The sequence below is a fragment of the Pan troglodytes genome, chromosome 13, assembly GCF_028858775.2.
Source record: "Pan troglodytes isolate AG18354 chromosome 13, NHGRI_mPanTro3-v2.0_pri, whole genome shotgun sequence".
In the NCBI taxonomy this organism is placed as follows: Eukaryota; Metazoa; Chordata; class Mammalia; order Primates; family Hominidae; genus Pan; species Pan troglodytes.
The window spans coordinates 28,955,240-28,978,711 of record NC_072411.2 but is presented as its reverse complement, the minus strand read 5'-3'; the positions used below and the strand labels follow the sequence as shown (position 1 = coordinate 28,978,711).

General features: G+C 58.1%; 1 protein-coding gene across 1 annotated transcript in view; it reads left to right on the top strand.

The window, feature by feature from the left end:
- HS6ST1 (heparan sulfate 6-O-sulfotransferase 1) overlaps positions 1 to 23,194 on the top strand; it is a 53,475-nt gene extending 30,281 nt beyond the window's left edge. Inside the window, exon 2 of the mRNA XM_001141733.8 lies at positions 19,830 to 23,194. Coding sequence (XP_001141733.1) covers positions 19,830 to 20,538 — 709 coding nt within the window. The 3' untranslated portion in view covers positions 20,539 to 23,194. The remainder of the gene's footprint in view (positions 1 to 19,829) is intronic.
- Positions 23,195 to 23,472: the final 278 nt, after the last annotated feature.

Sequence of the window (23,472 nt, the reverse complement as noted above, 5' to 3'; positions counted from 1 at the left end):
AAGTAAAAGAAAAAATGGCCCAGGGCACTAGGCCCAGGGCACCTGGCGCAGGTTGCATTTCTGCTCCATCTCTCCAGTTGATGTGTTTTCCAGAGTTGGCATCAGGCTGTACCCACAAGCTTTGATGTGGCTCTTTTGCCCATTGTGCACACAGAAATGAGCTTCTGTGTTCATGCAGAGTCCCCAGAAGGGCTGTGCTTTTCTACTGCCATGGAGTCACCGGGCGTAGGCATCAAGTCGTGCTGGCTGGCCTCAGGGCCCTGAGCACTTTCTCACCTGGCAGGGACAGTTTCATAGCAGGGTACAAATACTGCACACCCCGGCAGGACCTGACGCTGCCTCCAGCCTCCCTCTCGGGCCTCCGCGTCTCTCTTGGTGGGCCCAAGCAGCCATGGTGGATGTGTAGTTACAGGCTGTAAGGAAGAGGAGGTGCCATGTGAGTCCCCGCAATAGCCTCAGCAGAAGGCCTAGAAGCAGAACGAGTGAGCCCCAGAGCTCTTGGCCAGGACAAGAGGAGGCCATGTCTCTGGAGACAGGTCTCAGGCCGAGCCAGCCCGCCCCTAGTCAGCTGCCCTGCTGCTCGACTGCGTGCCCTGTGAAGAAGCAGGGCACTGTCACCTTCTCCTGACCCCAAGGTATGAGTGTGTGCGTTCAGGCCTAAGTGACATCTCGCCTGCCGGTGTCAGAAGCCAGAAAGTGCCAGGCGGGCAGGCGTGAAATATGAATGGGCAGCCTTCATGCCCGGCGAGCAGCCCCACAGGGCCCTCATGGCCTTGCTGGAGCCCTGCCTTGGAGCAGCAGGCAGGAGAGTCTGAAGGGCAGTGGGACACAGGTGAGGAGGTGGTCCTCACCCCTTCTGCTCATGGAAGACCTCGGCAGAGCCCCCCATTCCAGGTGTCCAGTCAGCAGCATCTGGGCCCGGGCTGCTCAAGCCATGCTGGGCTTTTGGACGGGGTCAAGCTCCCAGAAAGCCATCCGCCTGTTCTCTCCTCATTGAAGAGAGCTGGTACAGAGCACCCCTGGACCCGGCGTCTCTAGCTGGCCCTGCTGGGAGGACATTGTCAGCACCTCCTCTTGTGGCCCCTACCCTGGGGGTGACTTCTAGGACCTCCAGAAGTCACAGCCTTACCTGACACCTGCTAGGTGGAGGCGGTCCTGAGCCTCACATCCCAGCCCTCTGCCCAGTTCTCTGTGCACCCCCACTTCAGTGCTGTTGGAGAAGCAGCCCGTCAGGGGACCTGCTGGGGGTCTCGTTCACCCTCACTGAGTAGGGGGGCAGCTGTCCCTGCCCACAGCTGCGAAGTGCATCTCAGGGGAAGGGGCCTCACCTGCACCTTCTTTGGGGGAGTGCCCTGGGCCCTGGATATATCCACTGAGGTGCTCTTGCAGGGGGACTGCCCTGGTCAGGAATGGGAGTGACCATTCCTGGGACCAGGAGGGGTTGGGTGCTTCCTTCCCATCAGTGCCTTTGTGGAGGTGTGGCGGATGTGGCCTGCACGGCACCCCACAGTGTTTGTCCACCTGATGGCTAAGCCACCCCCTGCCCCAGAGGGTTCCTTGTCAGGGCGCAATGAGATCATGCAGGTCAGGGGGCTTTGAAGGAAAAGCTTTGGGCTTCCCCCAGTGTGGGGCTTCTGCTTCCTGGTCACTTGCTCCCCGACCACCCCAAGGGGAAGGTGGGAGTCTCAGGCTCCTAGGAGGCATTCAGAGGGGCCTCCTGCTTTGGGGGACGCTGTTCCCCAGGCACCCAGGTGGGGCCTTGGTTTCTCTATCTGGGTGGGCACAGCTTTGCAGGGGGCAAGGCGTATCGTGGCCAGCAGCCTGCTCTGTTTTCTGAAACCTTTGCTGACCTTGTTTGTAAAGCCAGCACAGATTTTCACCCGCTTGCAGACGTTGTTAGGGAAGGGGCTGAGGAGGTATTTCCTAAACCTATGCTAATAAAGCCTTTTGTTTTTTATTTTTTAACAAGTCGGTATTTTGACACAAGGTCAGAAGTTTTCCTTTTTCCCACCATTTAATAGCAGTGTCCTGTCCTTGAAACCATGAACTCATTTCCTCTTCTGACCAACCCGTGCATTTGGATGGCCTGCAAAGCCTGGGCGTGCAGTGCAAGCTCCCAGGGGCCCTCCCCGGCCTCCTGCCTGTCCTCTGCTGCTCTGCAGGTTTGTCTGGAATTCAGCCCCCAGCCCCCTTGCCAGGCCTGCTCCTCCTCGTCCTCCAAGCTCCTGACCTGGAGTCTGATGAGGCCCCCTGACCCACCCTTCCCTGGCGCTTGCTTGCCTGGGTCTTTAGTGTCTATGTTCCTGGCCCTGCAGGATGCTGTGAGAGCAGGACCCTGGCTCCAGCCTGCAGACCTCGGCCACGATAGATTCCCCCTGGGAGGGAGGAATAGGAATGGCAGATTGGATGGGACAGGGACTGTGACAAGGTGAGATCACACAGCTCACATCTGCTGCATCTGCTGGGGTCCCCCACGCCCGTCCTGGGCTGGATGAGCCCTCACCCCTGCAGGGTGCTATAGGCTCTAAGTCTCCCTACATATGCCACACACCAGATTGCCAGTCTGGGAAGTGGCTTTCTGTCTACATGTTTTATAGAGACAGTCCCTGGGGCTCAGGGGCCAGGGTGACTGTCCCCAGGCCACACAGGACAGCTGGCAGAGCAGGAATCCCACCTGTTCATCCATCTTACACTGGGACCTGTGTCCCCTCTGGCTGTCTCATCCAATTCCTCAGCCTCCTTGCCGGACAGAGCTATTTTGGGGCAGACGGCACCTGTCCCACTGCCGGCCTGAGGGTGGGGTGGAGGCCGACAGCTCCCAGTACCACCCATCAGTGGAGAAAGGCCCTGGCCCATGGGGATGGTTGTGCGAGCCAGCTGGGAGCAGTAACTGGCAGGCAGGGACACCCACCATGGGAAGGGAGACAGTGTATGGACCCCCAGGCAGGAGTCAGTCTGGCAGGGTGGAGGCAGAGGCAGGGGTGCCACAGACGGGCCTTTCCTCGAGCCTCACTGGCCCAGGTGCTGGGCAGACAGCCCTGCCCATCCCCCAAGGTTTCCCCTGGTCCTAGAACCTTCCCTGCACAGTGCAGCTGAGTCCTCAGGGTAGCAGAGCTGGGCCGTAGCGGCAGGCATCCAGGTGAGCAGCTTGGCTGTGAGGTGGGACAAGGCCTTGGGAGACTGGGTACACAGGCGCCCAGTGCAGGGCAAGGCGGGGCCTCACGTTGTTGGGCCCCAGTGGGGTCTGTGGACCCTGCCACCAGGGCAGGCCAGAGAGGGAGCCACCTGCCCTTCCCACGTAGGGAGTGGGGTGCGCCCAGAACCTGTGGGCTGCCTTGTTCTCCCCTCCTCCATATCACATCCAAGGGCACGGGACAGAGGAGTCAGACCTCCACCAGACCCCTGGCTGGGAGGCCACAAAGAAGAAGGGTAGAACCCAGAGAGCGTGGAACACTCATTTCCCTTACTGGGAAACAGGCTAGATGGGGACTGCTGCCCCAGGGCCTGGCTGGTGGTCGGCGACGTAGAGCACGCAGTAGGCACTCCATCAGCGCGTGTTCTCTGGCATGCCACCTGTTTCCTGGAGGCCAGAGGTCGGGTCACAGCACAGGGTGCTCTGGTGAGGCCCGGGCACCAGGCCTGCCAGCGGGGCCACAGTGATGACATCCTGGAAGCCTCCAAGGAGGAGCACTGGCAGGTCCAGAAAAACTGAGCTCAGCATTTAGGCCCAAACCACCAGGTGGGGGGTGGGGGGCTGCAGCCGTGGGGTCCCTCTCCGTTTCTGGCTCTGGCCCTGGGAAAGTCACAACCTCTCAGGGGCTCAGTCAGCCCCGTTAAGAGGGACGATGGGGCTGGGCACAGTGGCTCACGCCTGTAATCCCAGCACTTTGGGAGGCTGAGGCAGGTGGATCACCTGAAGTCAGGAGTTCAAGACCAGCTTGGCCAACATGGCAAAACCCCATCTCTACTAAAAATACAAAAATTAGCTGGGTATCATGGAGCCTTAGCCTCAGAAGGCTGAGGCAGGAGAATTGCTTGAGCCCAGGAGGCAAAGGTTGCAGTGACCAAGATCACGCCACTGCATTCCAGCCTGGGCGACAAAGCAAGACTCCATCTCAAAAAAAAAAAAAAAAAGGGACGATGTCACCTCCACAGTGTGGTAGGCGTTGCTGTGTGCACAGCACCTGGGACAAAGGGATGAGTAGCTGGGGCACAGGCTGGTGTATGCCCATGGGTGTAATGTGGGAGGGATGGCAGAGACTTGGGGCCTTGTGTGACTGGGGACAGGTGGCAACAGGTGGGAGGGAGGCAAGAGAAGGCCCCTAGGGTGGGGGGCCGCCTGTGGATGAGGGGACCAGGTGCCTGTGTTGGCAACCTGGGCACGGGCCATCGGAGGGTGGAGCCGAGATGCCTAAGCCGGGTGCCCCTGCCCTGTCTGAGCACCTAGTTGCAGAGTTGGCTGCGGGAGCCTGAGAGCAGGGTCCAGCCAGGAAGCTACATCCTTGCAGGAAAGCCCCCGGGAACAGGGCCGGCAGGAGGGTGGCTGTGGGGCCCTGGAAGTGGGGTGAGGGTGTGGGGCTGCCTCGTGGGTCTGACTCAGCCCCCCTGCTCCAGCTCCGTCCAGGCCTGTGTCCCTCGGCAGGTGAAAGGGCCACCCAGCCTCCGTTTCTTGACCTGGAATGTGGGATTTACAGCTGTGGGGCCCATTTTTGCCATTTTTATATCCAAATCTCCACAGTCCCAGGAGTCAGTTGCATTTTAACCCAGGCTTGCAGTGGGAGAGATGTTTCGGCAGGAGTGGCGATAGCTCTAGAACTCAGGAAGCCCCCAAGAGCTCCCTGCATCTTCCTCAGGAGGGAGCTGAGGACTTCCTGCCAGCAGGCACCTCACCCACAGGGGTCGACCCACACTCCAGCAGCCTGGCCAAAGCCCACCCCTGCCATCCCTGTAATGGGGGAGGGAGGGGCGAGGGGGAGGCCGAGGCTGCAGAAGGCATGCTCACGAGGACCAGGACATGGGGCCCAACAACCTCCAGCTGTCACAGAGTTCCAGGTGTAAGTGGCACTGCTGGAGGCCACCACCTCACCTGAGAGACCTGGCCCGGGCTCACCTCCTCCATGGACACCTCCCTGGCTGCTCCAAGTGGAGCAGACCGTCTCACAATATAGCTGCACAGTAACTCCTAAACCACCATGTCCTTTGCCAGGGGGTCACTGGGATTGCTCCCCGTCATTTGGGGTCCCTGCCACCAAGGAAGAACTAGGCCAGTGGGGAGACAGAGATGTGAGCACTGCTGAGCCCTGGGGCTGGAAACCTACCAGGGCCCCTTCTGTCCAGACTGGGAGCTGTTGCAGTGACAGAGGCCTGCAGTGACCCCTGCTGTGAGCGGATTTCTGTGCAGTGCCCCGGAGCCCCTAAGCAGTCACCCTGGGCTCGGGGGACACTGCCCCAGCACTGTGTTGGGGAGCCAGAGAGTCCTGGCCTTTTTCAACTGCAGGAAAGTGGGCTCGCAGGGGTGGCCTGCCCAGGACACACAGCTGTGGGCCTGGAGCCAGGTGCTTGGATCTGATAGGACAGCTGTTTTTATTTGCTGGAGAGGTGACTTTGGAGGTGGAGCTGAGTGAGTCAAAGTGGAGATGACAGCCCCCTGGAAGTGAGGATGGAATCCGTGAGCCCCTCCCCAAGGTGTCTGGTCCCCTGAGGTCCAGAGGCCCCAGATGTGGGGCGGTCAGCACCGCCTGTGTTAGGAGCTGTGGCCTGCAGCACCTGGAGCCCAACATGCTGGGCTGGGCTGTGCGCCCTGGGCACGCTCAGGCTTCCAGGCTGGGCCCTCTGCTCCTCCGCAGTGCCCAGCTCCCCTCCAGGTAGGAGATCCTGGCAGGCACAGGCGTCTTCCCTGGATTCCAGGCCTCCACCGGTTGGCGGGAGCAGGAAGGGGCTGGGGCAGTTGCAGAGGCACAGAGGTGGGGCTCAAGCAGCCTTGTCCCCACCCTGCCACTTCCTGCCTTGCAGGGACACACAGGCCTGCCCCCGACATGCCCTTCTGCCTCGGGGTCTCTGCCCATCTGGCTTCCCAGCAGGGGCTGGCAGTGCCATTAGGATGCTGGCGGAGCTGCCCTCAGCTCCTCAGGCCGCAGCCCAGCTCTGCACCCGCAGCGTTTTCAACCATCTGCTGTGGGCCGGTGGGGGCTGGGTAGGGCTGTGAGGGACCAGAGAGACCCTGTCCAGGAGGCCAGAGGAAGGCCCGCCCAGCGACTCACAGCGAGGTACCACCAGGTTGGCCCAGAGTCCAGGGCTTCGGCTCTGTCCCTCTGGTGCTGCTGGACAGCCGCAGTTTCTGTTTAAAGTGGTTCAGCCCGGTACTGCTGCGTCTTCACTGCAGGGCTAAAGGTGGTTTTTTCTTTATGCAGACCACTCTGACTCTTCACTGATGCACTGTGCTCTAAGGAAACGGGCTGTGATTTTTGTTCCTAGTCAGAAAACACCACCCTGGCCATGGTTTGGGCAGTAGTCAGCAGGGCGTCCTGAGCAGCATTGCCAGGCCATTGTATCTGCCTAGCCTCCGGGGACTGGCAAGGTCAGCCTGCCCTTCCAGCCTGGAGGCTGTGGCTCAGCAGGTGAATAGTTCTCTTCAGTCAGTCACAGCCTGGGTCCAGGTGGACATGGGCTCCAATCCCAGTGCTGCCCTGACCAGCCATGTGGCCTGGGCTAGTTATTGAACCTCTCTGGGTCTCAGTTTCCTCATCTGCAGAATGAGAATAATTCATGCCTATGGGGTGACTGGGTAAAGCGCCAGGAGTTCAGTAAATTAATAATTCAGTTACTCCTGAGCCCAGGCTGCTGCCAGGCCCTCCTGGCCCCGCCCGGGAGCCCACCCTGTCATCTCATTCAGGTCCCTGGTGTATCTCCCTGAATAGATGGATTAGGTTCAGAGGCCAAAACGGGGCAGCAGTTTATTTTTTATTTCCCTCCCTTTGGAAGGGAGCCCAGCATAAGCAGACCAGGCTGGTGGAACGCCAAGGAAACACCAAGAACCCAGGCTCTTTCTCTTCACTCTACGAAGTGGGGCTTCTGCCTCATGGTCCAAGGTGACTGCTGGTGCTCCGTGGTCACATCCGCTTTCCGGTCAGCAGCAGGAAAACAGGGCAAAGAAGGCTGTCTCTAAGGACATCCTGATGGCCGGACAGTCACACAGCCACACCTGGCTGCACATCATCTCCTGGGCGTCTTCCTCCTCAGGGACTTTCTGCACTGTTTTCTAAGCCTGTCTCTTGAGGGCCACATGAGCACAGAGCCCTGTACCACCTGGACTGCCTTTCCACCCATCCGTAAGAATTCAGCTCCCCTGGGTGAGCCAAGGAGGCGCCCCCACCCCCTGTGCCACACTTTGCTAGAGGTAGGCAGAGCAGAAGCAGCGTCATGAGGCCAGCAGGCACCAGCTGGCCAGTCCTGTCCAGACCCAGGTGCCTCCGTCTGCCAGAGGGGGCAGGGCAGGGAGATGGGCCTCAGCCCTGCTGCTCCCTTCCTGCCAAGGGGCTGGGCTGAGGCTGGATCTCAGCTGACCCAGCTCCAAGCCCAGCCCATGCTTGAGGGGTTGAGTGGCCTTGGTCTCTCTGGTGTTGCTTCCTCATCTCTCCAGCTGGGACACGCCCAGGCTGTCAGGTCACTGGTGAGGGGCTCCCTGGGGTTGGGTCAGCCTCACCTGTCCATCCGGGTGTCCTGCCAAAGGTCCCATCAGCTGCAGGCTCTGCCTGCCCTGTGTGTGTCCCGAGGCAAGAGGGGGCTCTCTGGAAGGGGTGTGGGCAGCACAGCCTTCCCAGAAAGCACATGGGTGAGGACTGCCCCCTGTGCCTACACAGCACCTGACCACTGATGTCATGGGGCCTCTCTCCAGACCTGGGTATGTTTGGAAGCAGATTGAGTTAATGAAAAAAAAAAATCTGACTACTCTTCTACAGACGTCACCGAGAAGGGACAGCCTTAGCCCAGCATTTTCTGTGTTGCATTTGTAGAGGGGCTCCCCAGCCTGCTGCCGCCAGCTCAGAACTTGATGATCTGGGTTTTTCTGCAGGCAGAGGGGAGGGGCTGCCTGCCCTTGGGCCAAGCCAGGCCTGGTGCTGCGGCACTGGGTCAGGTGCAGACACACCAGCACAGGTGTCACACCAGAGCGGTGGGGAAGCCATTCCCTCTCAGGCAGTGGCTCACATGCCTGTGCCTCCTGGGAGCGGGTCGTCTCCTCTGGGCTGTCTCCCAATCCCCTGCCCTCCTGGACCTGCAGGTGCCCCCTCTCAGAAGGAATGACACCATGGACAGCCAGCCCGGCCTTGTGGCCCTGGAGAGCTGCGCCTGAGAGCTGCTTCCTGCCACAGGAAAGAGGAGGCAGCCACCCGCCCCAAGTGGGGCGCTCAGCGGCTTCCACCCCACAGTGGGACTTGGAGCCAAAATCAGACTTCCACTTTTTCTAACAAACTGGGCAGAAGCCGGACTGCTTGGTGCTGTCAGAGGCATGGGCACCGGGGGCCCCTGGTGGGGTTGGCAGCAGGCAGTGCTGATGAGGGTGACGGTGGTGTGTTATGCCGTGAGCTCCCAGCTTTGACGTTCTCCTGAAGGTTCTCGTTTCCTTCCTGTGATGAGGATCCAGGCCTCAGTGAGGCCCGGTCGCTTTCCGGAGAGAGCCATCCTGGTACCCTGTGGTGTCCCATGGGTCTGGGGCAAGGCCGGCAGTCAGGGTAGGCTGGGGAAGCAGATGCTGTCGCTGAGTGTGGCCGGGTGCTCGCGCGGTCCTCAGAGGAATGTTCTCCCAGGTTGCCTCTCTGAATTTCTGGTGCCCTTGGAGTCCAGGTTTTGTTCTGTTGAGAGACAAAGTCTCGCTCTGTTGCCCAGGCTGGAGTGCAGTGGCACAATCACAGCTCACTGCAGCCTTGAACTCCTGATCCTGAGCTCAAGTGATCCTCCCACCTCAGCCTCCAGGTAGCTGGGACTACCTGGTGGTGTGCGTCACCGTGCCTGACCTGGAGTAGGGTTTTTAAAACTAATCACTGAGGTGCAACCTTCATGGTGTGGCCTCTGTCCTCATGGTGGGACCCCTGGTCCCTGGGAGATCAAAGCACACCATTGGAATAGAGCCCCTCTCAGAGCTTCCCTCACCACGCCATGTCCTTGTCCTTGGGGGCTGGAATGTGACAGGCATGCTTGTTGTTTCGCTGAAGCCGGCCCCCCAAGGACTCTTCCTCTGAGCCACGGAAAACCATTCATTTTCTTTCAGTAACTGAGTCAGAAGTAATGCAACAGTATTTCTTAAAAAAAATAAATAAATAAAGTTCTGTCATTCTGACCCTAAATGACAGCGTCCTCACCCACAATTAGGGAGCTTCCCCTCTGTTGGCACTGGTATAAAAATTGCCATTGTTTCAGGGTGTGAGTCTAGAAACTTGTGGGTTAGACCCTTGTTTCGTGGAACCCACCCCCATCAGCTTCGGGCATGGGAGGGGAGGGGCCTGAGGACAGGGCTCACCCTGAACAAATGCAGTGCAAGCAGGACTGGCGCGGCCGGCCCCGTCTAATGGCCCCTTTGCACCCTACACCCTGTCCCAGGCAGCGGGGAGGCTTTTGTGATCTTCATTACATTATTTCTTATAAATCATTTCTTCTTGGGTCATATTTCCTATTAGGTTGTTTATGTAATGTTTAATTACAGACAATATAGAAATATATAAAGAAAATGTTATGGTCACATTTAGGCTTATGGGTTTTCACCGAACTCTCAACTCCTGTCAGTTCAAACATTTTTATAGTAAAACGTTGAAAAAAATTCATTATCTCACTGCTGAGACAGCCACTGAGTAGTCCATTCCTGTCCTGGGTGGTGTTTTTTCTGAACATGTATATATCTTACAAAACCATGACCACAGAGTGCTGTTGTCCTGCACATTGGAGGGGGATAGACCCTTGCTCGTGGAACCCCACAGTCAGCTCCAGGGGTTGGTGCAGGCCTTTCTCCACATCTTCAGGTCTTGTCAGCACCCCCGCCGTGAGCCGCAGGACCATCCACTGTGTGCCTGCCGTCGGCCTCCGCCTGCCTGGCCATGACTCCCTGTGACAGCTCACACTCCAGTGCACACCCTCTGAGGCAGCCCTGTCATGTCTCAGCCCTTCCCTCCAGGGCCAGCACCTTCCCAGAGGTGGAGTTACTGCACCAGCCCCTCACCAGGCTCCAGTCTCCTGTGCCCCTCCTTCGCCCGCCCCAGACTTCCCACATGCCCTGAACCAGGTTTGAAGTCTCATTTCTGGCTGGAGTCCTGAGCTTCCGGAAGGCAGAGTCAGCAATAAGAAGATGCAGGCATGAGTTTGGGTCAGATCAGCACTCGAAGGCAGAGGAGACAAAATGAAGCCACCTGCAGCCATGGGCATGACCCACTGGAGGAGTGAGGGACAGGCACCATGGGCTGCAGTGCCCGGCCTGGTTGATGCTGGCCTCAGCTGGTGCCTGCCTGCCCCGCCCTCCTGCCTGGAAGGCACTCAGAGCTCATGGGCTGTACCTGCAGGATTTTCCCTGGGGTGCTCTATGTTTGAGTGGGGCTCCCAGGCCAGTTCTAAGTTTGTCCTGTAAGAATCCAGACTCTGGACTTTAGAACTGGCCACGCCCTGACAGCAGTGCCTAGATCTTACCTGATTGTGAGGCACACTAAACCAGTGCCCAGAAAAATGTCAGAACAGCTTCTGGTCACAGAAGGCATTAAACCAAGCATAATTAAATGCCGAAGTGCATGATCCAGGCGATCATTCTGTGGGCTTTTCACAAGAAGCTGCAGTTCGTGCAGACTAGAATTATTTCTTAGCGCATTTCGAGTTCTTTGATGTTTCATGCTTCATCTGTGAAATCCATGTGAGTTTCACACTCAAGGCCATTACTCATCCAACCTCGTTTTCCTATAGAGTGAACCGGACCCTCCTTGGTCTGGCCCTGCCTGTGTGCCTTAGCCTCACTGGCCATGTCCTCACCCTCCTCGGAGAAGCTGCCCTGTTACCCACAGAGGGTCTCAGGGGCTGACCCCTCCCACTACTTGTGAGAGGGAGGGACGTAGGCCGGCTGCACAGACACAGGTGACCCCCAGTGCAGATAGGGCGCCTCGGGGATGGCCACACATCACAGCTGCTGCTCACTGACTGGATGGTGGTAGTGAGCAGCCAGTGGTGCGGACAGGGTCTCCCCGTCACCCTCAAGTGACCAGTGTGTGCCCCATTCAGGGGTGAACGCTGGGAGCCCTGAGTCTGTCCCAGTACATGGCACGTATAGGTATCCACAGAGATCTGCTATGGATGTCAGGGTGCTGTGGGGGCCATGCAGCAGGACCGCAGCTTAGGGCTGTGCTCACAGAAGAGGCCAGAGGTTTGCCACCCTGAAAGAACCTCATTTGCCAGCAAAGTCACTGGGCAGGGTCCCCAGCCTCCCGCATCAGGTTGGCAGCGATGAGAGAGATCCCTTAGGGGAGAAGTGGCCCTGTTTGCATCCCCAAGGCACTCCTACTCCTGGACGGTGAACCAACCACCAGCTGGATGCTTGGGCTGGGCAGGACCTGTGGTTCCTTCCAGTGTGGCCACGGAGCATTCAGACTCATTAATTCATGGTTAGTTACTAAACCTCAGGGCAACCCCCACTGCCCTGGAAACCGGCCACCCTTGAGGTGGTCCTCCTTCACTGATACCCACAGGGGCCCTCCACCCCTTTTGTGGAGCCTGTCTTGCTCACCGCAGCAGCTTAGCTCGTAGGAGGGGAGGAGAGGGGAGAGGAAGTGCTGAAGATGCCTGGAATCTGCTGGGCCTGGAGGTAGCAGGGGGTTGCAAGCAGAGCAAAGGGTAGAGACTGGCGGGGAGCTCTGGGGACGGAGGCTCTGGCTTGACAAGACTGGTTCACCTGGAAGGCCAGCTGGGCCTCAGGCTGCCTTCTAGAGTCTCAATTTGTCTTTCTTCCTTTCTTTAAACTTTTATTCACACGAAGTGTTTGGGACATACAAAAGAACTTGCATAATGTACATAGGATAACAGTGAACACCTATACCCCCAGCTGCTCACCGGAGGCGTGAGGACTTGATCAGCACCACGTAAGCCACTGTGAGCACCCAGCGCCATCCCAGCCCCACACCCCAGGGCTAGCCTCTGACTTGAATTTTCCTGTTTCAGTTCATCACTTTTTTAAAAAAACGGCCGGGCTCAGTGGCTCACGCCTGTCATCCCAACACTTTGGGAGGCCGAGGCAGGCTAATCACCTGAGGTCAGGAGTTCAAGACCAGCCTGGCCAACATGGTGAAATCCCATCTCTACTAAAAATACGAAAAAATTAGCCGGACGTGGTGTTCCACGCCACCACGAGTAATCCCAGCTACTCGGGAGGCTGAGGCGGGAGAATTGATTGAACCCAGGAGGTGGAGGTTGCAGTGAGCCAAGATCACACCACTGCACTCCAGCCTGGGCAACAGAGCGAGACTGTCTCAACAATAATAATAATTTCAACATGTATATGTGTATCCCTGAATAGTGTTTTCTGGGGATTTGTTTGTTTTTGAGAACTTGATAAAATACACGTTACCATCATAATCCAGTCCTGATGTGCAGTGCCTTCTTCGTCACCTTTCCCATGGTGGTGTGAGTAGCTACCATTTGTTCATTTTTATTGCTGAGTGGAGTATGCCACCGTGGAGGTGAGCACGCCACCGTGGAGGTGAGCACGCCACCGTGGAGGTGAGCACGCCACCGTGGAGGTGAGCACGCCACCGTCGTGGGCATTTGGCACTGTTAACCAGAATGCTGCTGCAGCCTCCCCAACACCTCCTGGTGTGAACAGCAAGGTTCCTCTGCGATGTGCATCTGGGAGAGGACTGACTACATCTTGGGGAATGTGTACCTTCTGCTTTCCAGTGAAGACACTTGGAGATGACTGTTCTCACCGTCTCGTTCACATCCGTAAGCAGATGGTAGGAGGATCGTCCTGCATTCATGCCTACTCTTGCTGCTGCCCGGCTTTGCCTTCCCACTGCTCTCCTGGTATTGCCTGTGGCTTCCTGTGCCTCTGCCTTGGTAACTGATGCAGTGGAGCCTCTTTCCATACACTTTGTTGGTCAGTTTCCTTGTTGTTTTCTTTTAATTTTTTTAAAGTAATTCATACACATACTTAAAAACAGGTAGTTCCAGTTGGCTTATGATGAAAGCCAGCAGATCCGCTTTCTCTTTCCAACCTCTCCAGACAACCGTTTGTGGCTTTCTCAGTATACTTCCGGTGTTTACCTTCATATTTCTAAATAACGTATAGTGCTATTTCTTAATTTATTGATTTAGATATTCTCTGTTTACTTTGTTTCGATAGATGAAGGTGAAGCGTTCTTACACCCTCACACAGTCTGTCCTCACCCCACCCATCATCCACATACAGTTAAAACTCACGTTTTTATTAAATCAGTAATCACTGTTTACATGATGATGCCTTCAAAACCGTCATTTACCGCTGAGGCAAGTAGTGTACTTCATTTTCTTTTCTATATAACTTTTTGTTTTTCCTGGAATTAATGATTGCCTTGTCTTTTTACTTGCTTTATTTTCTATCTTCATGGATTAATTTTTTCCAAATGATTCCAGAATCTGCCACACACCTACCATTCATTTTTTCCCACCAAATGCTCAGTTGTGTCAGGCCATCTGTCCATTCCCCCTCCACCCCAACTCCTTTTTTTTTTTTTTTGAGACGGAGTCTCGCTCTGTCACCCAGATGCGATCTCAGCTCACTGCAGCCTCTATCTCCTGCATTCAAGTGATTCTCCTGCCTCAACCTCCCAAGTAGCTGGGAACACAGACATGTGCCACCACTCCCGGCTAATTTTTGTATTTTTAGTAGAGATGGGGTTTTGCCACCATTGGCCAGGCTAGTCTCAAACTCCTGACCTCAAGTGATCCACCCACCTCGGCCTCCCAAAGTGTTGGGATTACAGGTGTGAGTCACCACGCCTGGCCTTTGCCCCTTTTTTCCTAGAGCTTCTGTCTCCCTGCTCCTGACAGGCCCAGTGGGATGTTTTGCTGACATCCTGGAACCGTCCCCTGGGTTGGAGCTCCTGGCTTCCAAGTTTGTTTGTTTGTTTGTTTTGTTTTTTCTTTTCCTTTTTTGCTAAATGAGATGCCTACTCCAGGATCTTCCTAAAATAAGATTCACAGAAGGTAAATTTCCTAAGTCTTTGTATGTCTGAACACATCTCTACTGTCCATACTTGATTGATAGTTTGGCTGGGTATGAGATTGAATTGGTCATTTTCCTTCTGCCTTTTGAAGACCGTGCTCCAATGGTTTCTAACATACGGCGTTGCAATGGAGAAGCATGCCATTTATGTATTGTTTTTTTTGTCCAGATGCTTCAAGGGTCAACTTTTTAGTCCTCTGTTCATTCCCCACATTCATTTGCTCAGCACTTGGTCAGCCATTTCAGTCTCCGTGAATGAGGTACTCCAATTCTGGTTATTTCTGTCATCATCTCCTCTATTTTCTCTCTCCCCTCTTTCTGGAAGCCTTGCTGGCAGGCACTTGGAGCACCTGAATGGATAGACCCTGCTGGATAGTGATAGGCACAAAGCCCCTGCTTTGTGGGGTCCCAGGTGTCAGTGCAGGGAAGACTGCTCTGGGGCACAGACCCTTCAGCAGGGGGTGCAAGGCAGGGATTAGATGAGCCTGGGCTCCTGAGGGCAGGGGCTGGGGACCACCGTGAGTGTGCAGACCATTCCTCAAACCTCTGAGCCGTGAGCCGCCCCCTTGGCACCTCCAGAGAGCACATGTCAGAGAGCTGCCTAGATCTGGGGTGGGCCATTTGGGGAGTCCTCTGTACCTCGCCACACCCCGCCCTCTTCCTGCTTCTGTTTGACACCTCCACCCCGCCTTTTGGCAGATGACAGACTGGAGAGTAAACAGCAGATGCGTCTGGCAATGCATGCAATGGAGGAAAGAGGACGGAGCACAGGAGGTGGGACAGGGCGAGGCGCAGCTGGGGCACCAGGCCAGAGGATGGCCAGGACGTGCCTGTGGCCAGCAGTGCCTGCAGTGTTTGGCAGAGGGAAGGGGACAAGGCAGAGGGGAGGGGAGGGGAGGGCTTTGCGTGTTGGGCATGGGACTGGGCGCCTCTGGCTCCTAAAGAGTCCCACCGGCTATGGAGGGGCGTGCCAGATAGTGGCTTCCATACCGTTCAGGCAGGTGTAGGTAGGAACTGGACGGTGGCCAAGGGCAGGTCACCCTGCCTGGATCAGCTGTCACATCTGCAGAAAGGGGCAGGAACACCCACATTTGACTGCTGGCCTCACAGGCAGCTTCTAGAGTCTGGCTGGCCCTTTGTCTATACCACAGGCCGTGTCTAGGGGACAGAACCAGGGGACCCAGGGCATGGCAATGTTCTGAGCAGAGAAGGTGCACAGGGAGCCGTGGGGACAGCGTAAGCCATTGGGCCTTAGGGCAGGGGCCTCGGTCAGCTCCTAAGGCTCCCCCAGGCGCAGTGTCCGTTGCGCCATTTTATTACAAGATGCAGAGCCGCTGGGCCAGCACTGCTAATATCTTTGCACACACCCGCCTCCCTGGTGTGGTTCCCCAGCAGCTGTCCCTGCAGCGGGAGGCCTTGGTCCAGAAGGGTTATGTGGGACATGGGCGCAGGAAGGACAGGTGAGGCTGACAGGCTTGGTCATTCCAGGGACCATGACGGTTTTCGCTGGCTCAGGTGCCCCTTTCCCCTGCCGTTGCCCCTGTTGGTGCCTGCTAGACCTCCTGTGCACAGAAGGCCTTGGCAGAGGAGAGAGCCAGGCCTGGGGCAGTAAAGGAGAAAGCTTCCCCTCCAGTGCTCTGAGGGCCCCAGACTTAGATGGCTTTCAAATGAGTGTCTGTCTTCAGCAGCTCACCCTCCCAGCTTTTTCAGAAACCAAAGAGTAAATTGCTCACGGCTTCTCTAAGTGGCTCACACACAAAAAACCCGAGTCATTTCAATGGCTGGACCCAGAAAATCGAGCCCTCTCCTCTCCTCCCTGTCTCTGGCCCCCAACTCTGCCTCAGTTGCCCTGGGGTCTCACTGTCCCCTCAAGACACTGCCCCTGCAGGCGCAGGCAGAGAGGCCTTTGTTCCCCTCAGCTGTGTCCCGTCGAGAGGATGCTGCTGTCGGACACGTGGTAACTGAGCCTGCTGCCACCCCCACCCGTGATGGTCAGTAGGTCGCGTGCCATCTGGGGCTACTAGAGCCGGGCCACTGTGCATACCACATGTGCCTGCTGGGTGCTCTGGGCTCTTCTCGCACTCCTGCACTGGCAACCGCTTATCTTTTTGAGCTGGGTCTTAAAGGTGGAGAGGTCTGACCAAGGGGCGGTCACTCACGCTGGCATTCCAGTGAAGGGCATGGCCCATGCAGAGACCAGGGGTGATATACCCGTGTGCTCCTACCTGCAGACCGTGACGGTGCTGGGGAGGGGAGGGGGCACCAGGCCACATCGGGAGGGCAGCAGGTGGACGCTCCAGCCCCTCCACGGCAGAGGCCCTGAGCTTTGCAGGGGTGAGGAGGCTGTCATTCAGAAACGTCGCTGCCAGGGAGAAGGGACTTAGAGAAGGGAGCCTTGTGGCTGTAGCCCATGGCTGCCCTCACCACCAGGCTCCTGCCTTCAGGTGGCCAGGGGCCATCTGAACGCTCAGGGGACCTGGGTATGGGGTTGGTGTAGACCATGTCCTGGCTCTTCCCAAGGTGCCGGCTTCACCTCCATCCCTCTGCACTCTGGTGCTGACCTGGCATTTGCAGTTATGTGCCCTAGTGGCAGCCGCTCGAGCTTGGCTGCCAAGACCCACGGTGTGGTCAGACCACTGTGTGCGGCTGAGGAATGAGTTCCTCCCAGGAGGGGAAAGCCCTCAGGGGTCCATCGGGGCCCTCGTGCCCACCCGTCACTGCAGGCCAGGATTGTGGCAGGTGGCGGCCCCAGCTTTGAGTGCTGCCTCTTCTGGGGCTGCAGCCGCCCACTGTGAGCAGGAGGGTGAGGGCAGGTAGAGTCTGTCCTGCCATGAAGCTGGAGGCTTTGACAGCAGGGGCGGACAGAACTGAGCAGAAACACTTCACAGCCTGGCCACGAGCTCCCCGCTTTGTGCTCCCTCCCTCGCATTTCCCTGTGTTCTGCACCCCCAGAGCTGAGGAGCCAGGGCCCTTGTCCAGGAACAGGCTGGATCGAGGCCTGGTGCCTGCATGCATTCCCAGGTGGGAGCCAGGCAGGTGACCCGGACCCTCCACCCGCCCAGAAGCAGCCCTTCCACCGAGGGGCCTCACACCACTTCTGCCTGCTCCCTCAGTCATTAGGCCCAGCGCTGGCTAGGTGGCTCCAGACATGACCAGGAGGCTCTAAGGCTCATCAGCGTCTTCTGGAGCCTGCACGATACACACACAGGCACAGGCTACACCATGGGAGACCCCATCTGCAGGGTGCCAAGCCCTTGCATGCTTGGGCCTCTGACGGGATCTGTCCCCGCTGCTAACCAGGCACAGGGCAGCTTGCTCGGCAGGTCTTCCAGTCAGCTAGCACAGACCCTGGCCAGTGTCATGACTCTGTGGCCCTGGGCAAGTCACACACCCTCTCTGGGCCATGGGCAGAGGAGCTCATGATGGAGGCATGCCTCGGGCTGCAGGGGATGGTCCCTGAATGGGTGTGGGGCTGGGGCTGAAGGACCCGCCTATGGGCCGGGGCGCTGAAAATGGGAGAGGAACTGAGCCATTTGTGTTTCCCAGATGGGGCCTGCTGCACTGTGCACAGCGTGTCCTTGCCCTCAGAGTCACCCTTGGGGCCAGAGTCCTTGTGGCTGTAACTCACAGGGTCATTGGCTGGGGCTAGGAGGGCAAGCCTCTCTGTTGGTGGACGCATCACACTGTGGTTTTTTGTGTTCAGAAGAAACCCGCCACACTGGCCTGTCTCCATCCATTTGGTCACGGCCCCACAGGAGTGGGGAGCGGAGGTCCATGCGGCCCTATGCCTCCCCTGGACACAGGGTCAGCTAGGAAGGACATGGATAGCCTCTTCTGAGCAGTCAGGGCCTCGTGAGCCTGAGGCAGGAGACAGAAGCCTGCCCCGGCCGCCTCGGGCCCTTACTCCCTGGCCCTTGGTCATTTTTGTTTCTAAAACGTTTGTCTCACCTGCTACCTGAAGAAGGTCCCGCCCTCTGGCCCTTGAGGCCCCGAGTGCCCAGGAGCTGCTGCCATCAGCACGGATGGGTGGTACCAGGCAGGCTGTGGGTGCAGGGTGCTTGGGGAGGGCCAGGTGTGCCTTGGGATGTGTGAAGTGGGAGCCTGGAGCAGGGAAACTGAGGCCTGCTCTCGCCCCTGCTGCCCACAGCTTATCTGCCCCCTGGAGACCAGCCGTGCCTGACCCTGGGGTCGTCAGCTCAGTCCTGCTGGGTCCTTCCTCCACCCCATCTGCTGAGAGCTCCCCCAGGGCAGGGTCTGAGCCTGCCAGGCCACAGAAAACACTGGGCGGATGACAGCTGCCTGTCCCTTCCTCGGCAGTCTGCATGCAGTAGTGCTGGCCTTGCTGCCTGCCCCTGGAGCCATCACTGGCTACCCCGCCTGCTTCAGAGCTGCCACCCCTGGGGCTTTCTGACATGTCCTCATAGGCGGGGGTGGCCTGCAGTGGCACCGCACCACTTGCCAGGCACTGTGCCACCCTCCCTGCAGGGAGGTGTGTGGTCAGATCAGGCAGTTGCCAGCGGACACCAAGAAGCGCTTTGTGCTCCCCGGGGTCCCCCCATGCCCCCCACCCCCGCCCCTGCCCAGGGCAGTGTGAGGGGAGGAGGGGAGCAGTGTGGGTACACTTCCATGTTGCCATCTGGGGAATCCTGGCGGGGGGGTCAGGGCGCTTCTGGAGCTGCTCCCCCGGGCAGTGAGGGGCCCTGTGGGCTCCTAGGCTGCCTGCCCGGCCCTGGTTCTACTTGGCCTGAAGCCCACCCACCCCAGCGTGGACAGGAGCCAGGAGGAGGAGCCCTCTAAGAATGACTGCAGCCTCCCCCGGGGCTGACCCCACACACACACACCGGGCATATCCACAGCCGCCACCACGTTTTACCCACCTGTCCAGTGTCCTGACGCCTCCAGCCCAGCGTCATAGCAAGCCTGGCAAGGACATGCTTCATGCTGGGCTCCTGCCGCGCAGGGGAGGGTGGGAGGTGGAGCCTTCCTTGGGTTGTTTCTCCCTTGTGCACGCACCGTTACATACTGTGCAATGCGTTGGTGTCTTGGGGGACAACCCAGCAAGTAGAGTTGGTGTATACGTCATGGCTTCCTTTGGGGTCCTGGGCTGGCTGGTCCGCTGGGCACCCCCCCCCCCCCCAACCACCACCAGGCCTTGGCAGGACCCTGGGACTGGGACTGGAGGTGACCCTCGCTGGCCCCTGCCCACCTTCTGTTCCTGCTGAGTGGCTCTTTGGGTGGCACCATGCCCAGGCTGTAAACAGCTGGTGAAGACTGCTGGCCTCAGGCGGCTGTGGCTCTGCGACCTCCCTGGATGCGGTATTGGCGGCTCCACCCACCAGCAGGAAAAAGTCAGGTTGTCCCTCCAGAGGAGCCAGGCCAGGCGCTGCAGGGCACTGTGGTGGTCATCCTGGGTAGCCATGTGACCGTGGCATGCTCCTTGGCATCTCTGATACCGGGTTTTGAAACGACTGAGAGCTAAGTGCAGGAGTTGGTTGGCATTAGAGGCGAAGCCCAAACTCCTGTAGTGGGGACTTTGACTCAGAGCAGCCCTGGTAGCCCCCCTCATGCTGCGTCACAGCCCTCACCTCCTCTCCCCGTCTCCTTGCAGGAAGTTCTACTACATCACCCTGCTACGAGACCCCGTGTCCCGCTACCTGAGCGAGTGGCGGCATGTGCAGAGGGGTGCCACGTGGAAGACGTCGTTGCACATGTGTGATGGGCGCACGCCCACGCCTGAGGAGCTGCCGCCCTGCTACGAGGGCACGGACTGGTCGGGCTGCACGCTACAGGAGTTCATGGACTGCCCGTACAACCTGGCCAACAACCGCCAGGTGCGCATGCTGGCCGACCTGAGCCTGGTGGGCTGCTACAACCTGTCCTTCATCCCCGAGGGCAAGCGGGCCCAGCTGCTGCTCGAGAGCGCCAAGAAGAACCTGCGGGGCATGGCCTTCTTCGGCCTGACCGAGTTCCAGCGCAAGACGCAGTACCTGTTCGAGCGGACGTTCAACCTCAAGTTCATCCGGCCCTTCATGCAGTACAACAGCACGCGGGCGGGCGGCGTGGAGGTGGATGAGGACACCATCCGGCGCATCGAGGAGCTCAACGACCTGGACATGCAGCTGTATGACTACGCCAAGGACCTCTTCCAGCAGCGCTACCAGTACAAGCGGCAGCTGGAGCGCAGGGAGCAGCGCCTGAGGAGCCGCGAGGAGCGTCTGCTGCACCGGGCCAAGGAGGCGCTGCCGCGGGAGGACGCCGACGAGCCGGGCCGCGTGCCCACCGAGGACTACATGAGCCACATCATTGAGAAGTGGTAGTGGCGGTGGTGGCCACGGGGAGGCCTCTTGGGGGGTGTGGGGGATAAAACAGGACAGACAACAGGTCCACCCAAGACTGTCAAGGGATGAGCATCCCAAACCTGCTCCACAGAGGTAGCTGCGTCCTGAAAAAAAACAGAGCAGGGACGTAGTGGGGCTGGGCAGGGATGGGGGCTTGAGGAATCAACAGGTGCAGCCCAGTGGGTCAGAGGAAAGCGTGCTCGAAGGATGCCATGGTCAGGGCAGGGCCTCCAGAGCAGTTGTTGTGCCTGGAGCTGCTCTCCTGGCCTCCTTGGATTTATCGCAAAAACTGAAGGTTTGCGCGAGAGACGAGGACAGCAGAAAGTGGACCTGCCAGGCCGGGAGTGTGTCCCTCACCAACTATGCACACAGCACTCGCTCTTAGCTCCTCTGTCCGGGCTACTAGGAGTGAGACCAGCTTCTGGCAACTGCCCCAGCTCCAGGCCATCCCATAGCCCCTCCTCTTCTGGCTGCCCCCAATGCCCCGAGGCCTGGGGAGCCCCCAGCTCACCCATCTGTAGCTCCCTCAAAGTCAGGGCCCACCCCATCTGAGGCAGAGAAGACTGGAGTCCAGCCCCCAGGAAGCCTGCTCGCCTCTCTGGCCCATGGTCCTGCTTCATGCTTTGGGTCAGGAGGCCAAAGCTGATGTTCAGGCCCCACCCACTCGCTACAGTCCTCAGACCAAGGAGGGGTTTGGGTAGTAGGCCCGAGCTGCATTGCCGGCCTTCCGTGGGCCAACTGGCAGCCCAGGAGTGGGGAGGCTTTGGCCAGCCAGGGATGCTGCCACTTGTGCGTGAGTCCGTGGCTGGCCCTTGGAGGTGACCATCCAGGCAGGCCTGGCTCAGACTGGAAGGGCTGGGGACCGAGGGCTCCCCTGCCTCTGTTCTCCTTTCTCACCCACTGGGATTTGCTAGCAGGCTGCCCCAGCCCCATCACCGAAACACATACTCAAGAGCTCAAATACCACTGCTCCCACCAGCGTACGGATTAAGTTCATCAGGCTTCCATCGGCTGGAGCATGGGACCATAGCCCTGCCCAGGAGCCGTACCCTCGGACCACAGTGGCTCTGTATGGCCAGGAACGGGGACTCGAGCTTTCAGATTCTGGTGGCCTCCCTGACAACAGACACTCAGCCCTCCCCACCCTGGCTCTCCTTGCATTTCCCCATGCTCCCCACCCCCTGGCAAAAGGCTGGCCATGCTCTGTTCCCAGCAGCCGTGCAGGTTTCCCCACTGGCTGCAATGGCCCTACTAAAAGCCATGTTGCATATCCGTTGTAAGCACGTGCCCTGTGCCCTGTCCCCATTCCTTATGCCCTAGGAGGCCAAGCTGGTGTCTCTAGGAGGGCCCACACAGGCACCCTGGATCCCCCAGAGAGCAGATTGGTGTGCTCAGGCCGCAGGCTGACTCAGAGGTAGGGCAGTGGGCTCTGCAGGCCACCTGGCTGGGGTTGGTGGGGGTCCTCTCTCCTGCCCCAGCTTCCACTCAGCCACCACAGTTGCCCCACCATGGGGTGGAGACGTGGGTCACCACGGGCTTGGGAGCAAGCGCCTTCTGCAGCACAGGAAGCCGAAGCTGGGGTCAGATGAGGTTGCTACCCCTGGAGGTCTGGTGTAAGGGCCCCACCCTCAGGCCTCCTACACTGGCCTCATTTTACTTTGGGGTCCAAGGACAGGATGGTCAACAGGGCAGGGTGGACAGCGTGCCAGCGCCGTGCAGGGCCACCTCCCTGGGTGGATGCATCACACTAAGGAAGCGAGTGCCAAGGGGATTTAGTGGTGTGGTTCTTTCAAAGGGAGGTCAGGGTCAATGGGAATCTGCTCGGACACTCAACATGGGGGTGGGTGCACTCCTTGGAGGAGGAGGAACATGTTCAGGGGATCGTGAGGTCTTGCACAAGCCACGTGGGGCACCTTGGCTTCCCGGCAGGAGGTGGACACCCAGCCAGAGGCCTGGCTCAAGGTGACCTCACCTTCACCATGGGCTTCCTGGGTGCGCGGGCCTGAGCGCAGGTTGTTTTGTACATATTGGAATATGTGTTAACTTATGCCCCGCATCCCAACTCACACGGAAGCACGGGTCTTGTCTCAGTCTCTTCGCTGCATTTGGAAAGCAGTCTCCTCTCGGGCCAGCGCCGGGCTGAGGTGTCCAGAGGCGGCGGCAGCTGGCAGTGCCCTCAGCCCCCAAGTGTCCAGCCTGGCACTTCCCATTCAGGCCACCTGCTTTGGGTCAACAGTTCCTTTGCCAGCAGCATCTCCTAAATTGTAAGGACTCTGTCCACCCGGGGCCCTCCCAGGGCTGTGAGGACGGAAACAGGCAGGCAGTGGAGCTAACAGCTTAGTCACCAGGACCCCCAGACCTGCAAACGTCCCCTCCTGGAGGGGGAAGCCAGGAACAGCAGAACTGCCCACAAAACAAGGCTGTGAACTTTTCGGGAACTGGAACTGTTTAACTTGAACCCAGGATTGTTTAAAGCTTTATTTATTTATAGCTTCTTAAAAAAAGTGTTGAAGAAATTTTTTGGTTATTCATACAAAAAAATGAGTTGATGATGGAAAAGCAAGTCATAATCATCTAATTGTTTTTGTCTAGGTCGAGAATGAATGTTAGCTGATGAAATAAACCCTGACAAGGAGTGGCGGGTGTGCCGTGGTCTCTGCGGGCATAGCTGCCCCTCCCAGTGGGGTCTCACACCAAGTCCCAAGGGCGGGGTGCTTTGCACAGGTGCAGGAGGCTCAGTGAGGAAAGTCCCATTAAGTAAGGCATTCTGAAAGAAAAAATGGGACTTTGTCATCACCATAAAGAGTAACCGTTTATTAATCATTAGTGATAGTATTTGGGAAGATGACACCAGTTGAGAGGGAGGCAGGTGCCACTGAGTTACATTCTCATTAACCTCTTCCCTCCCTGTCT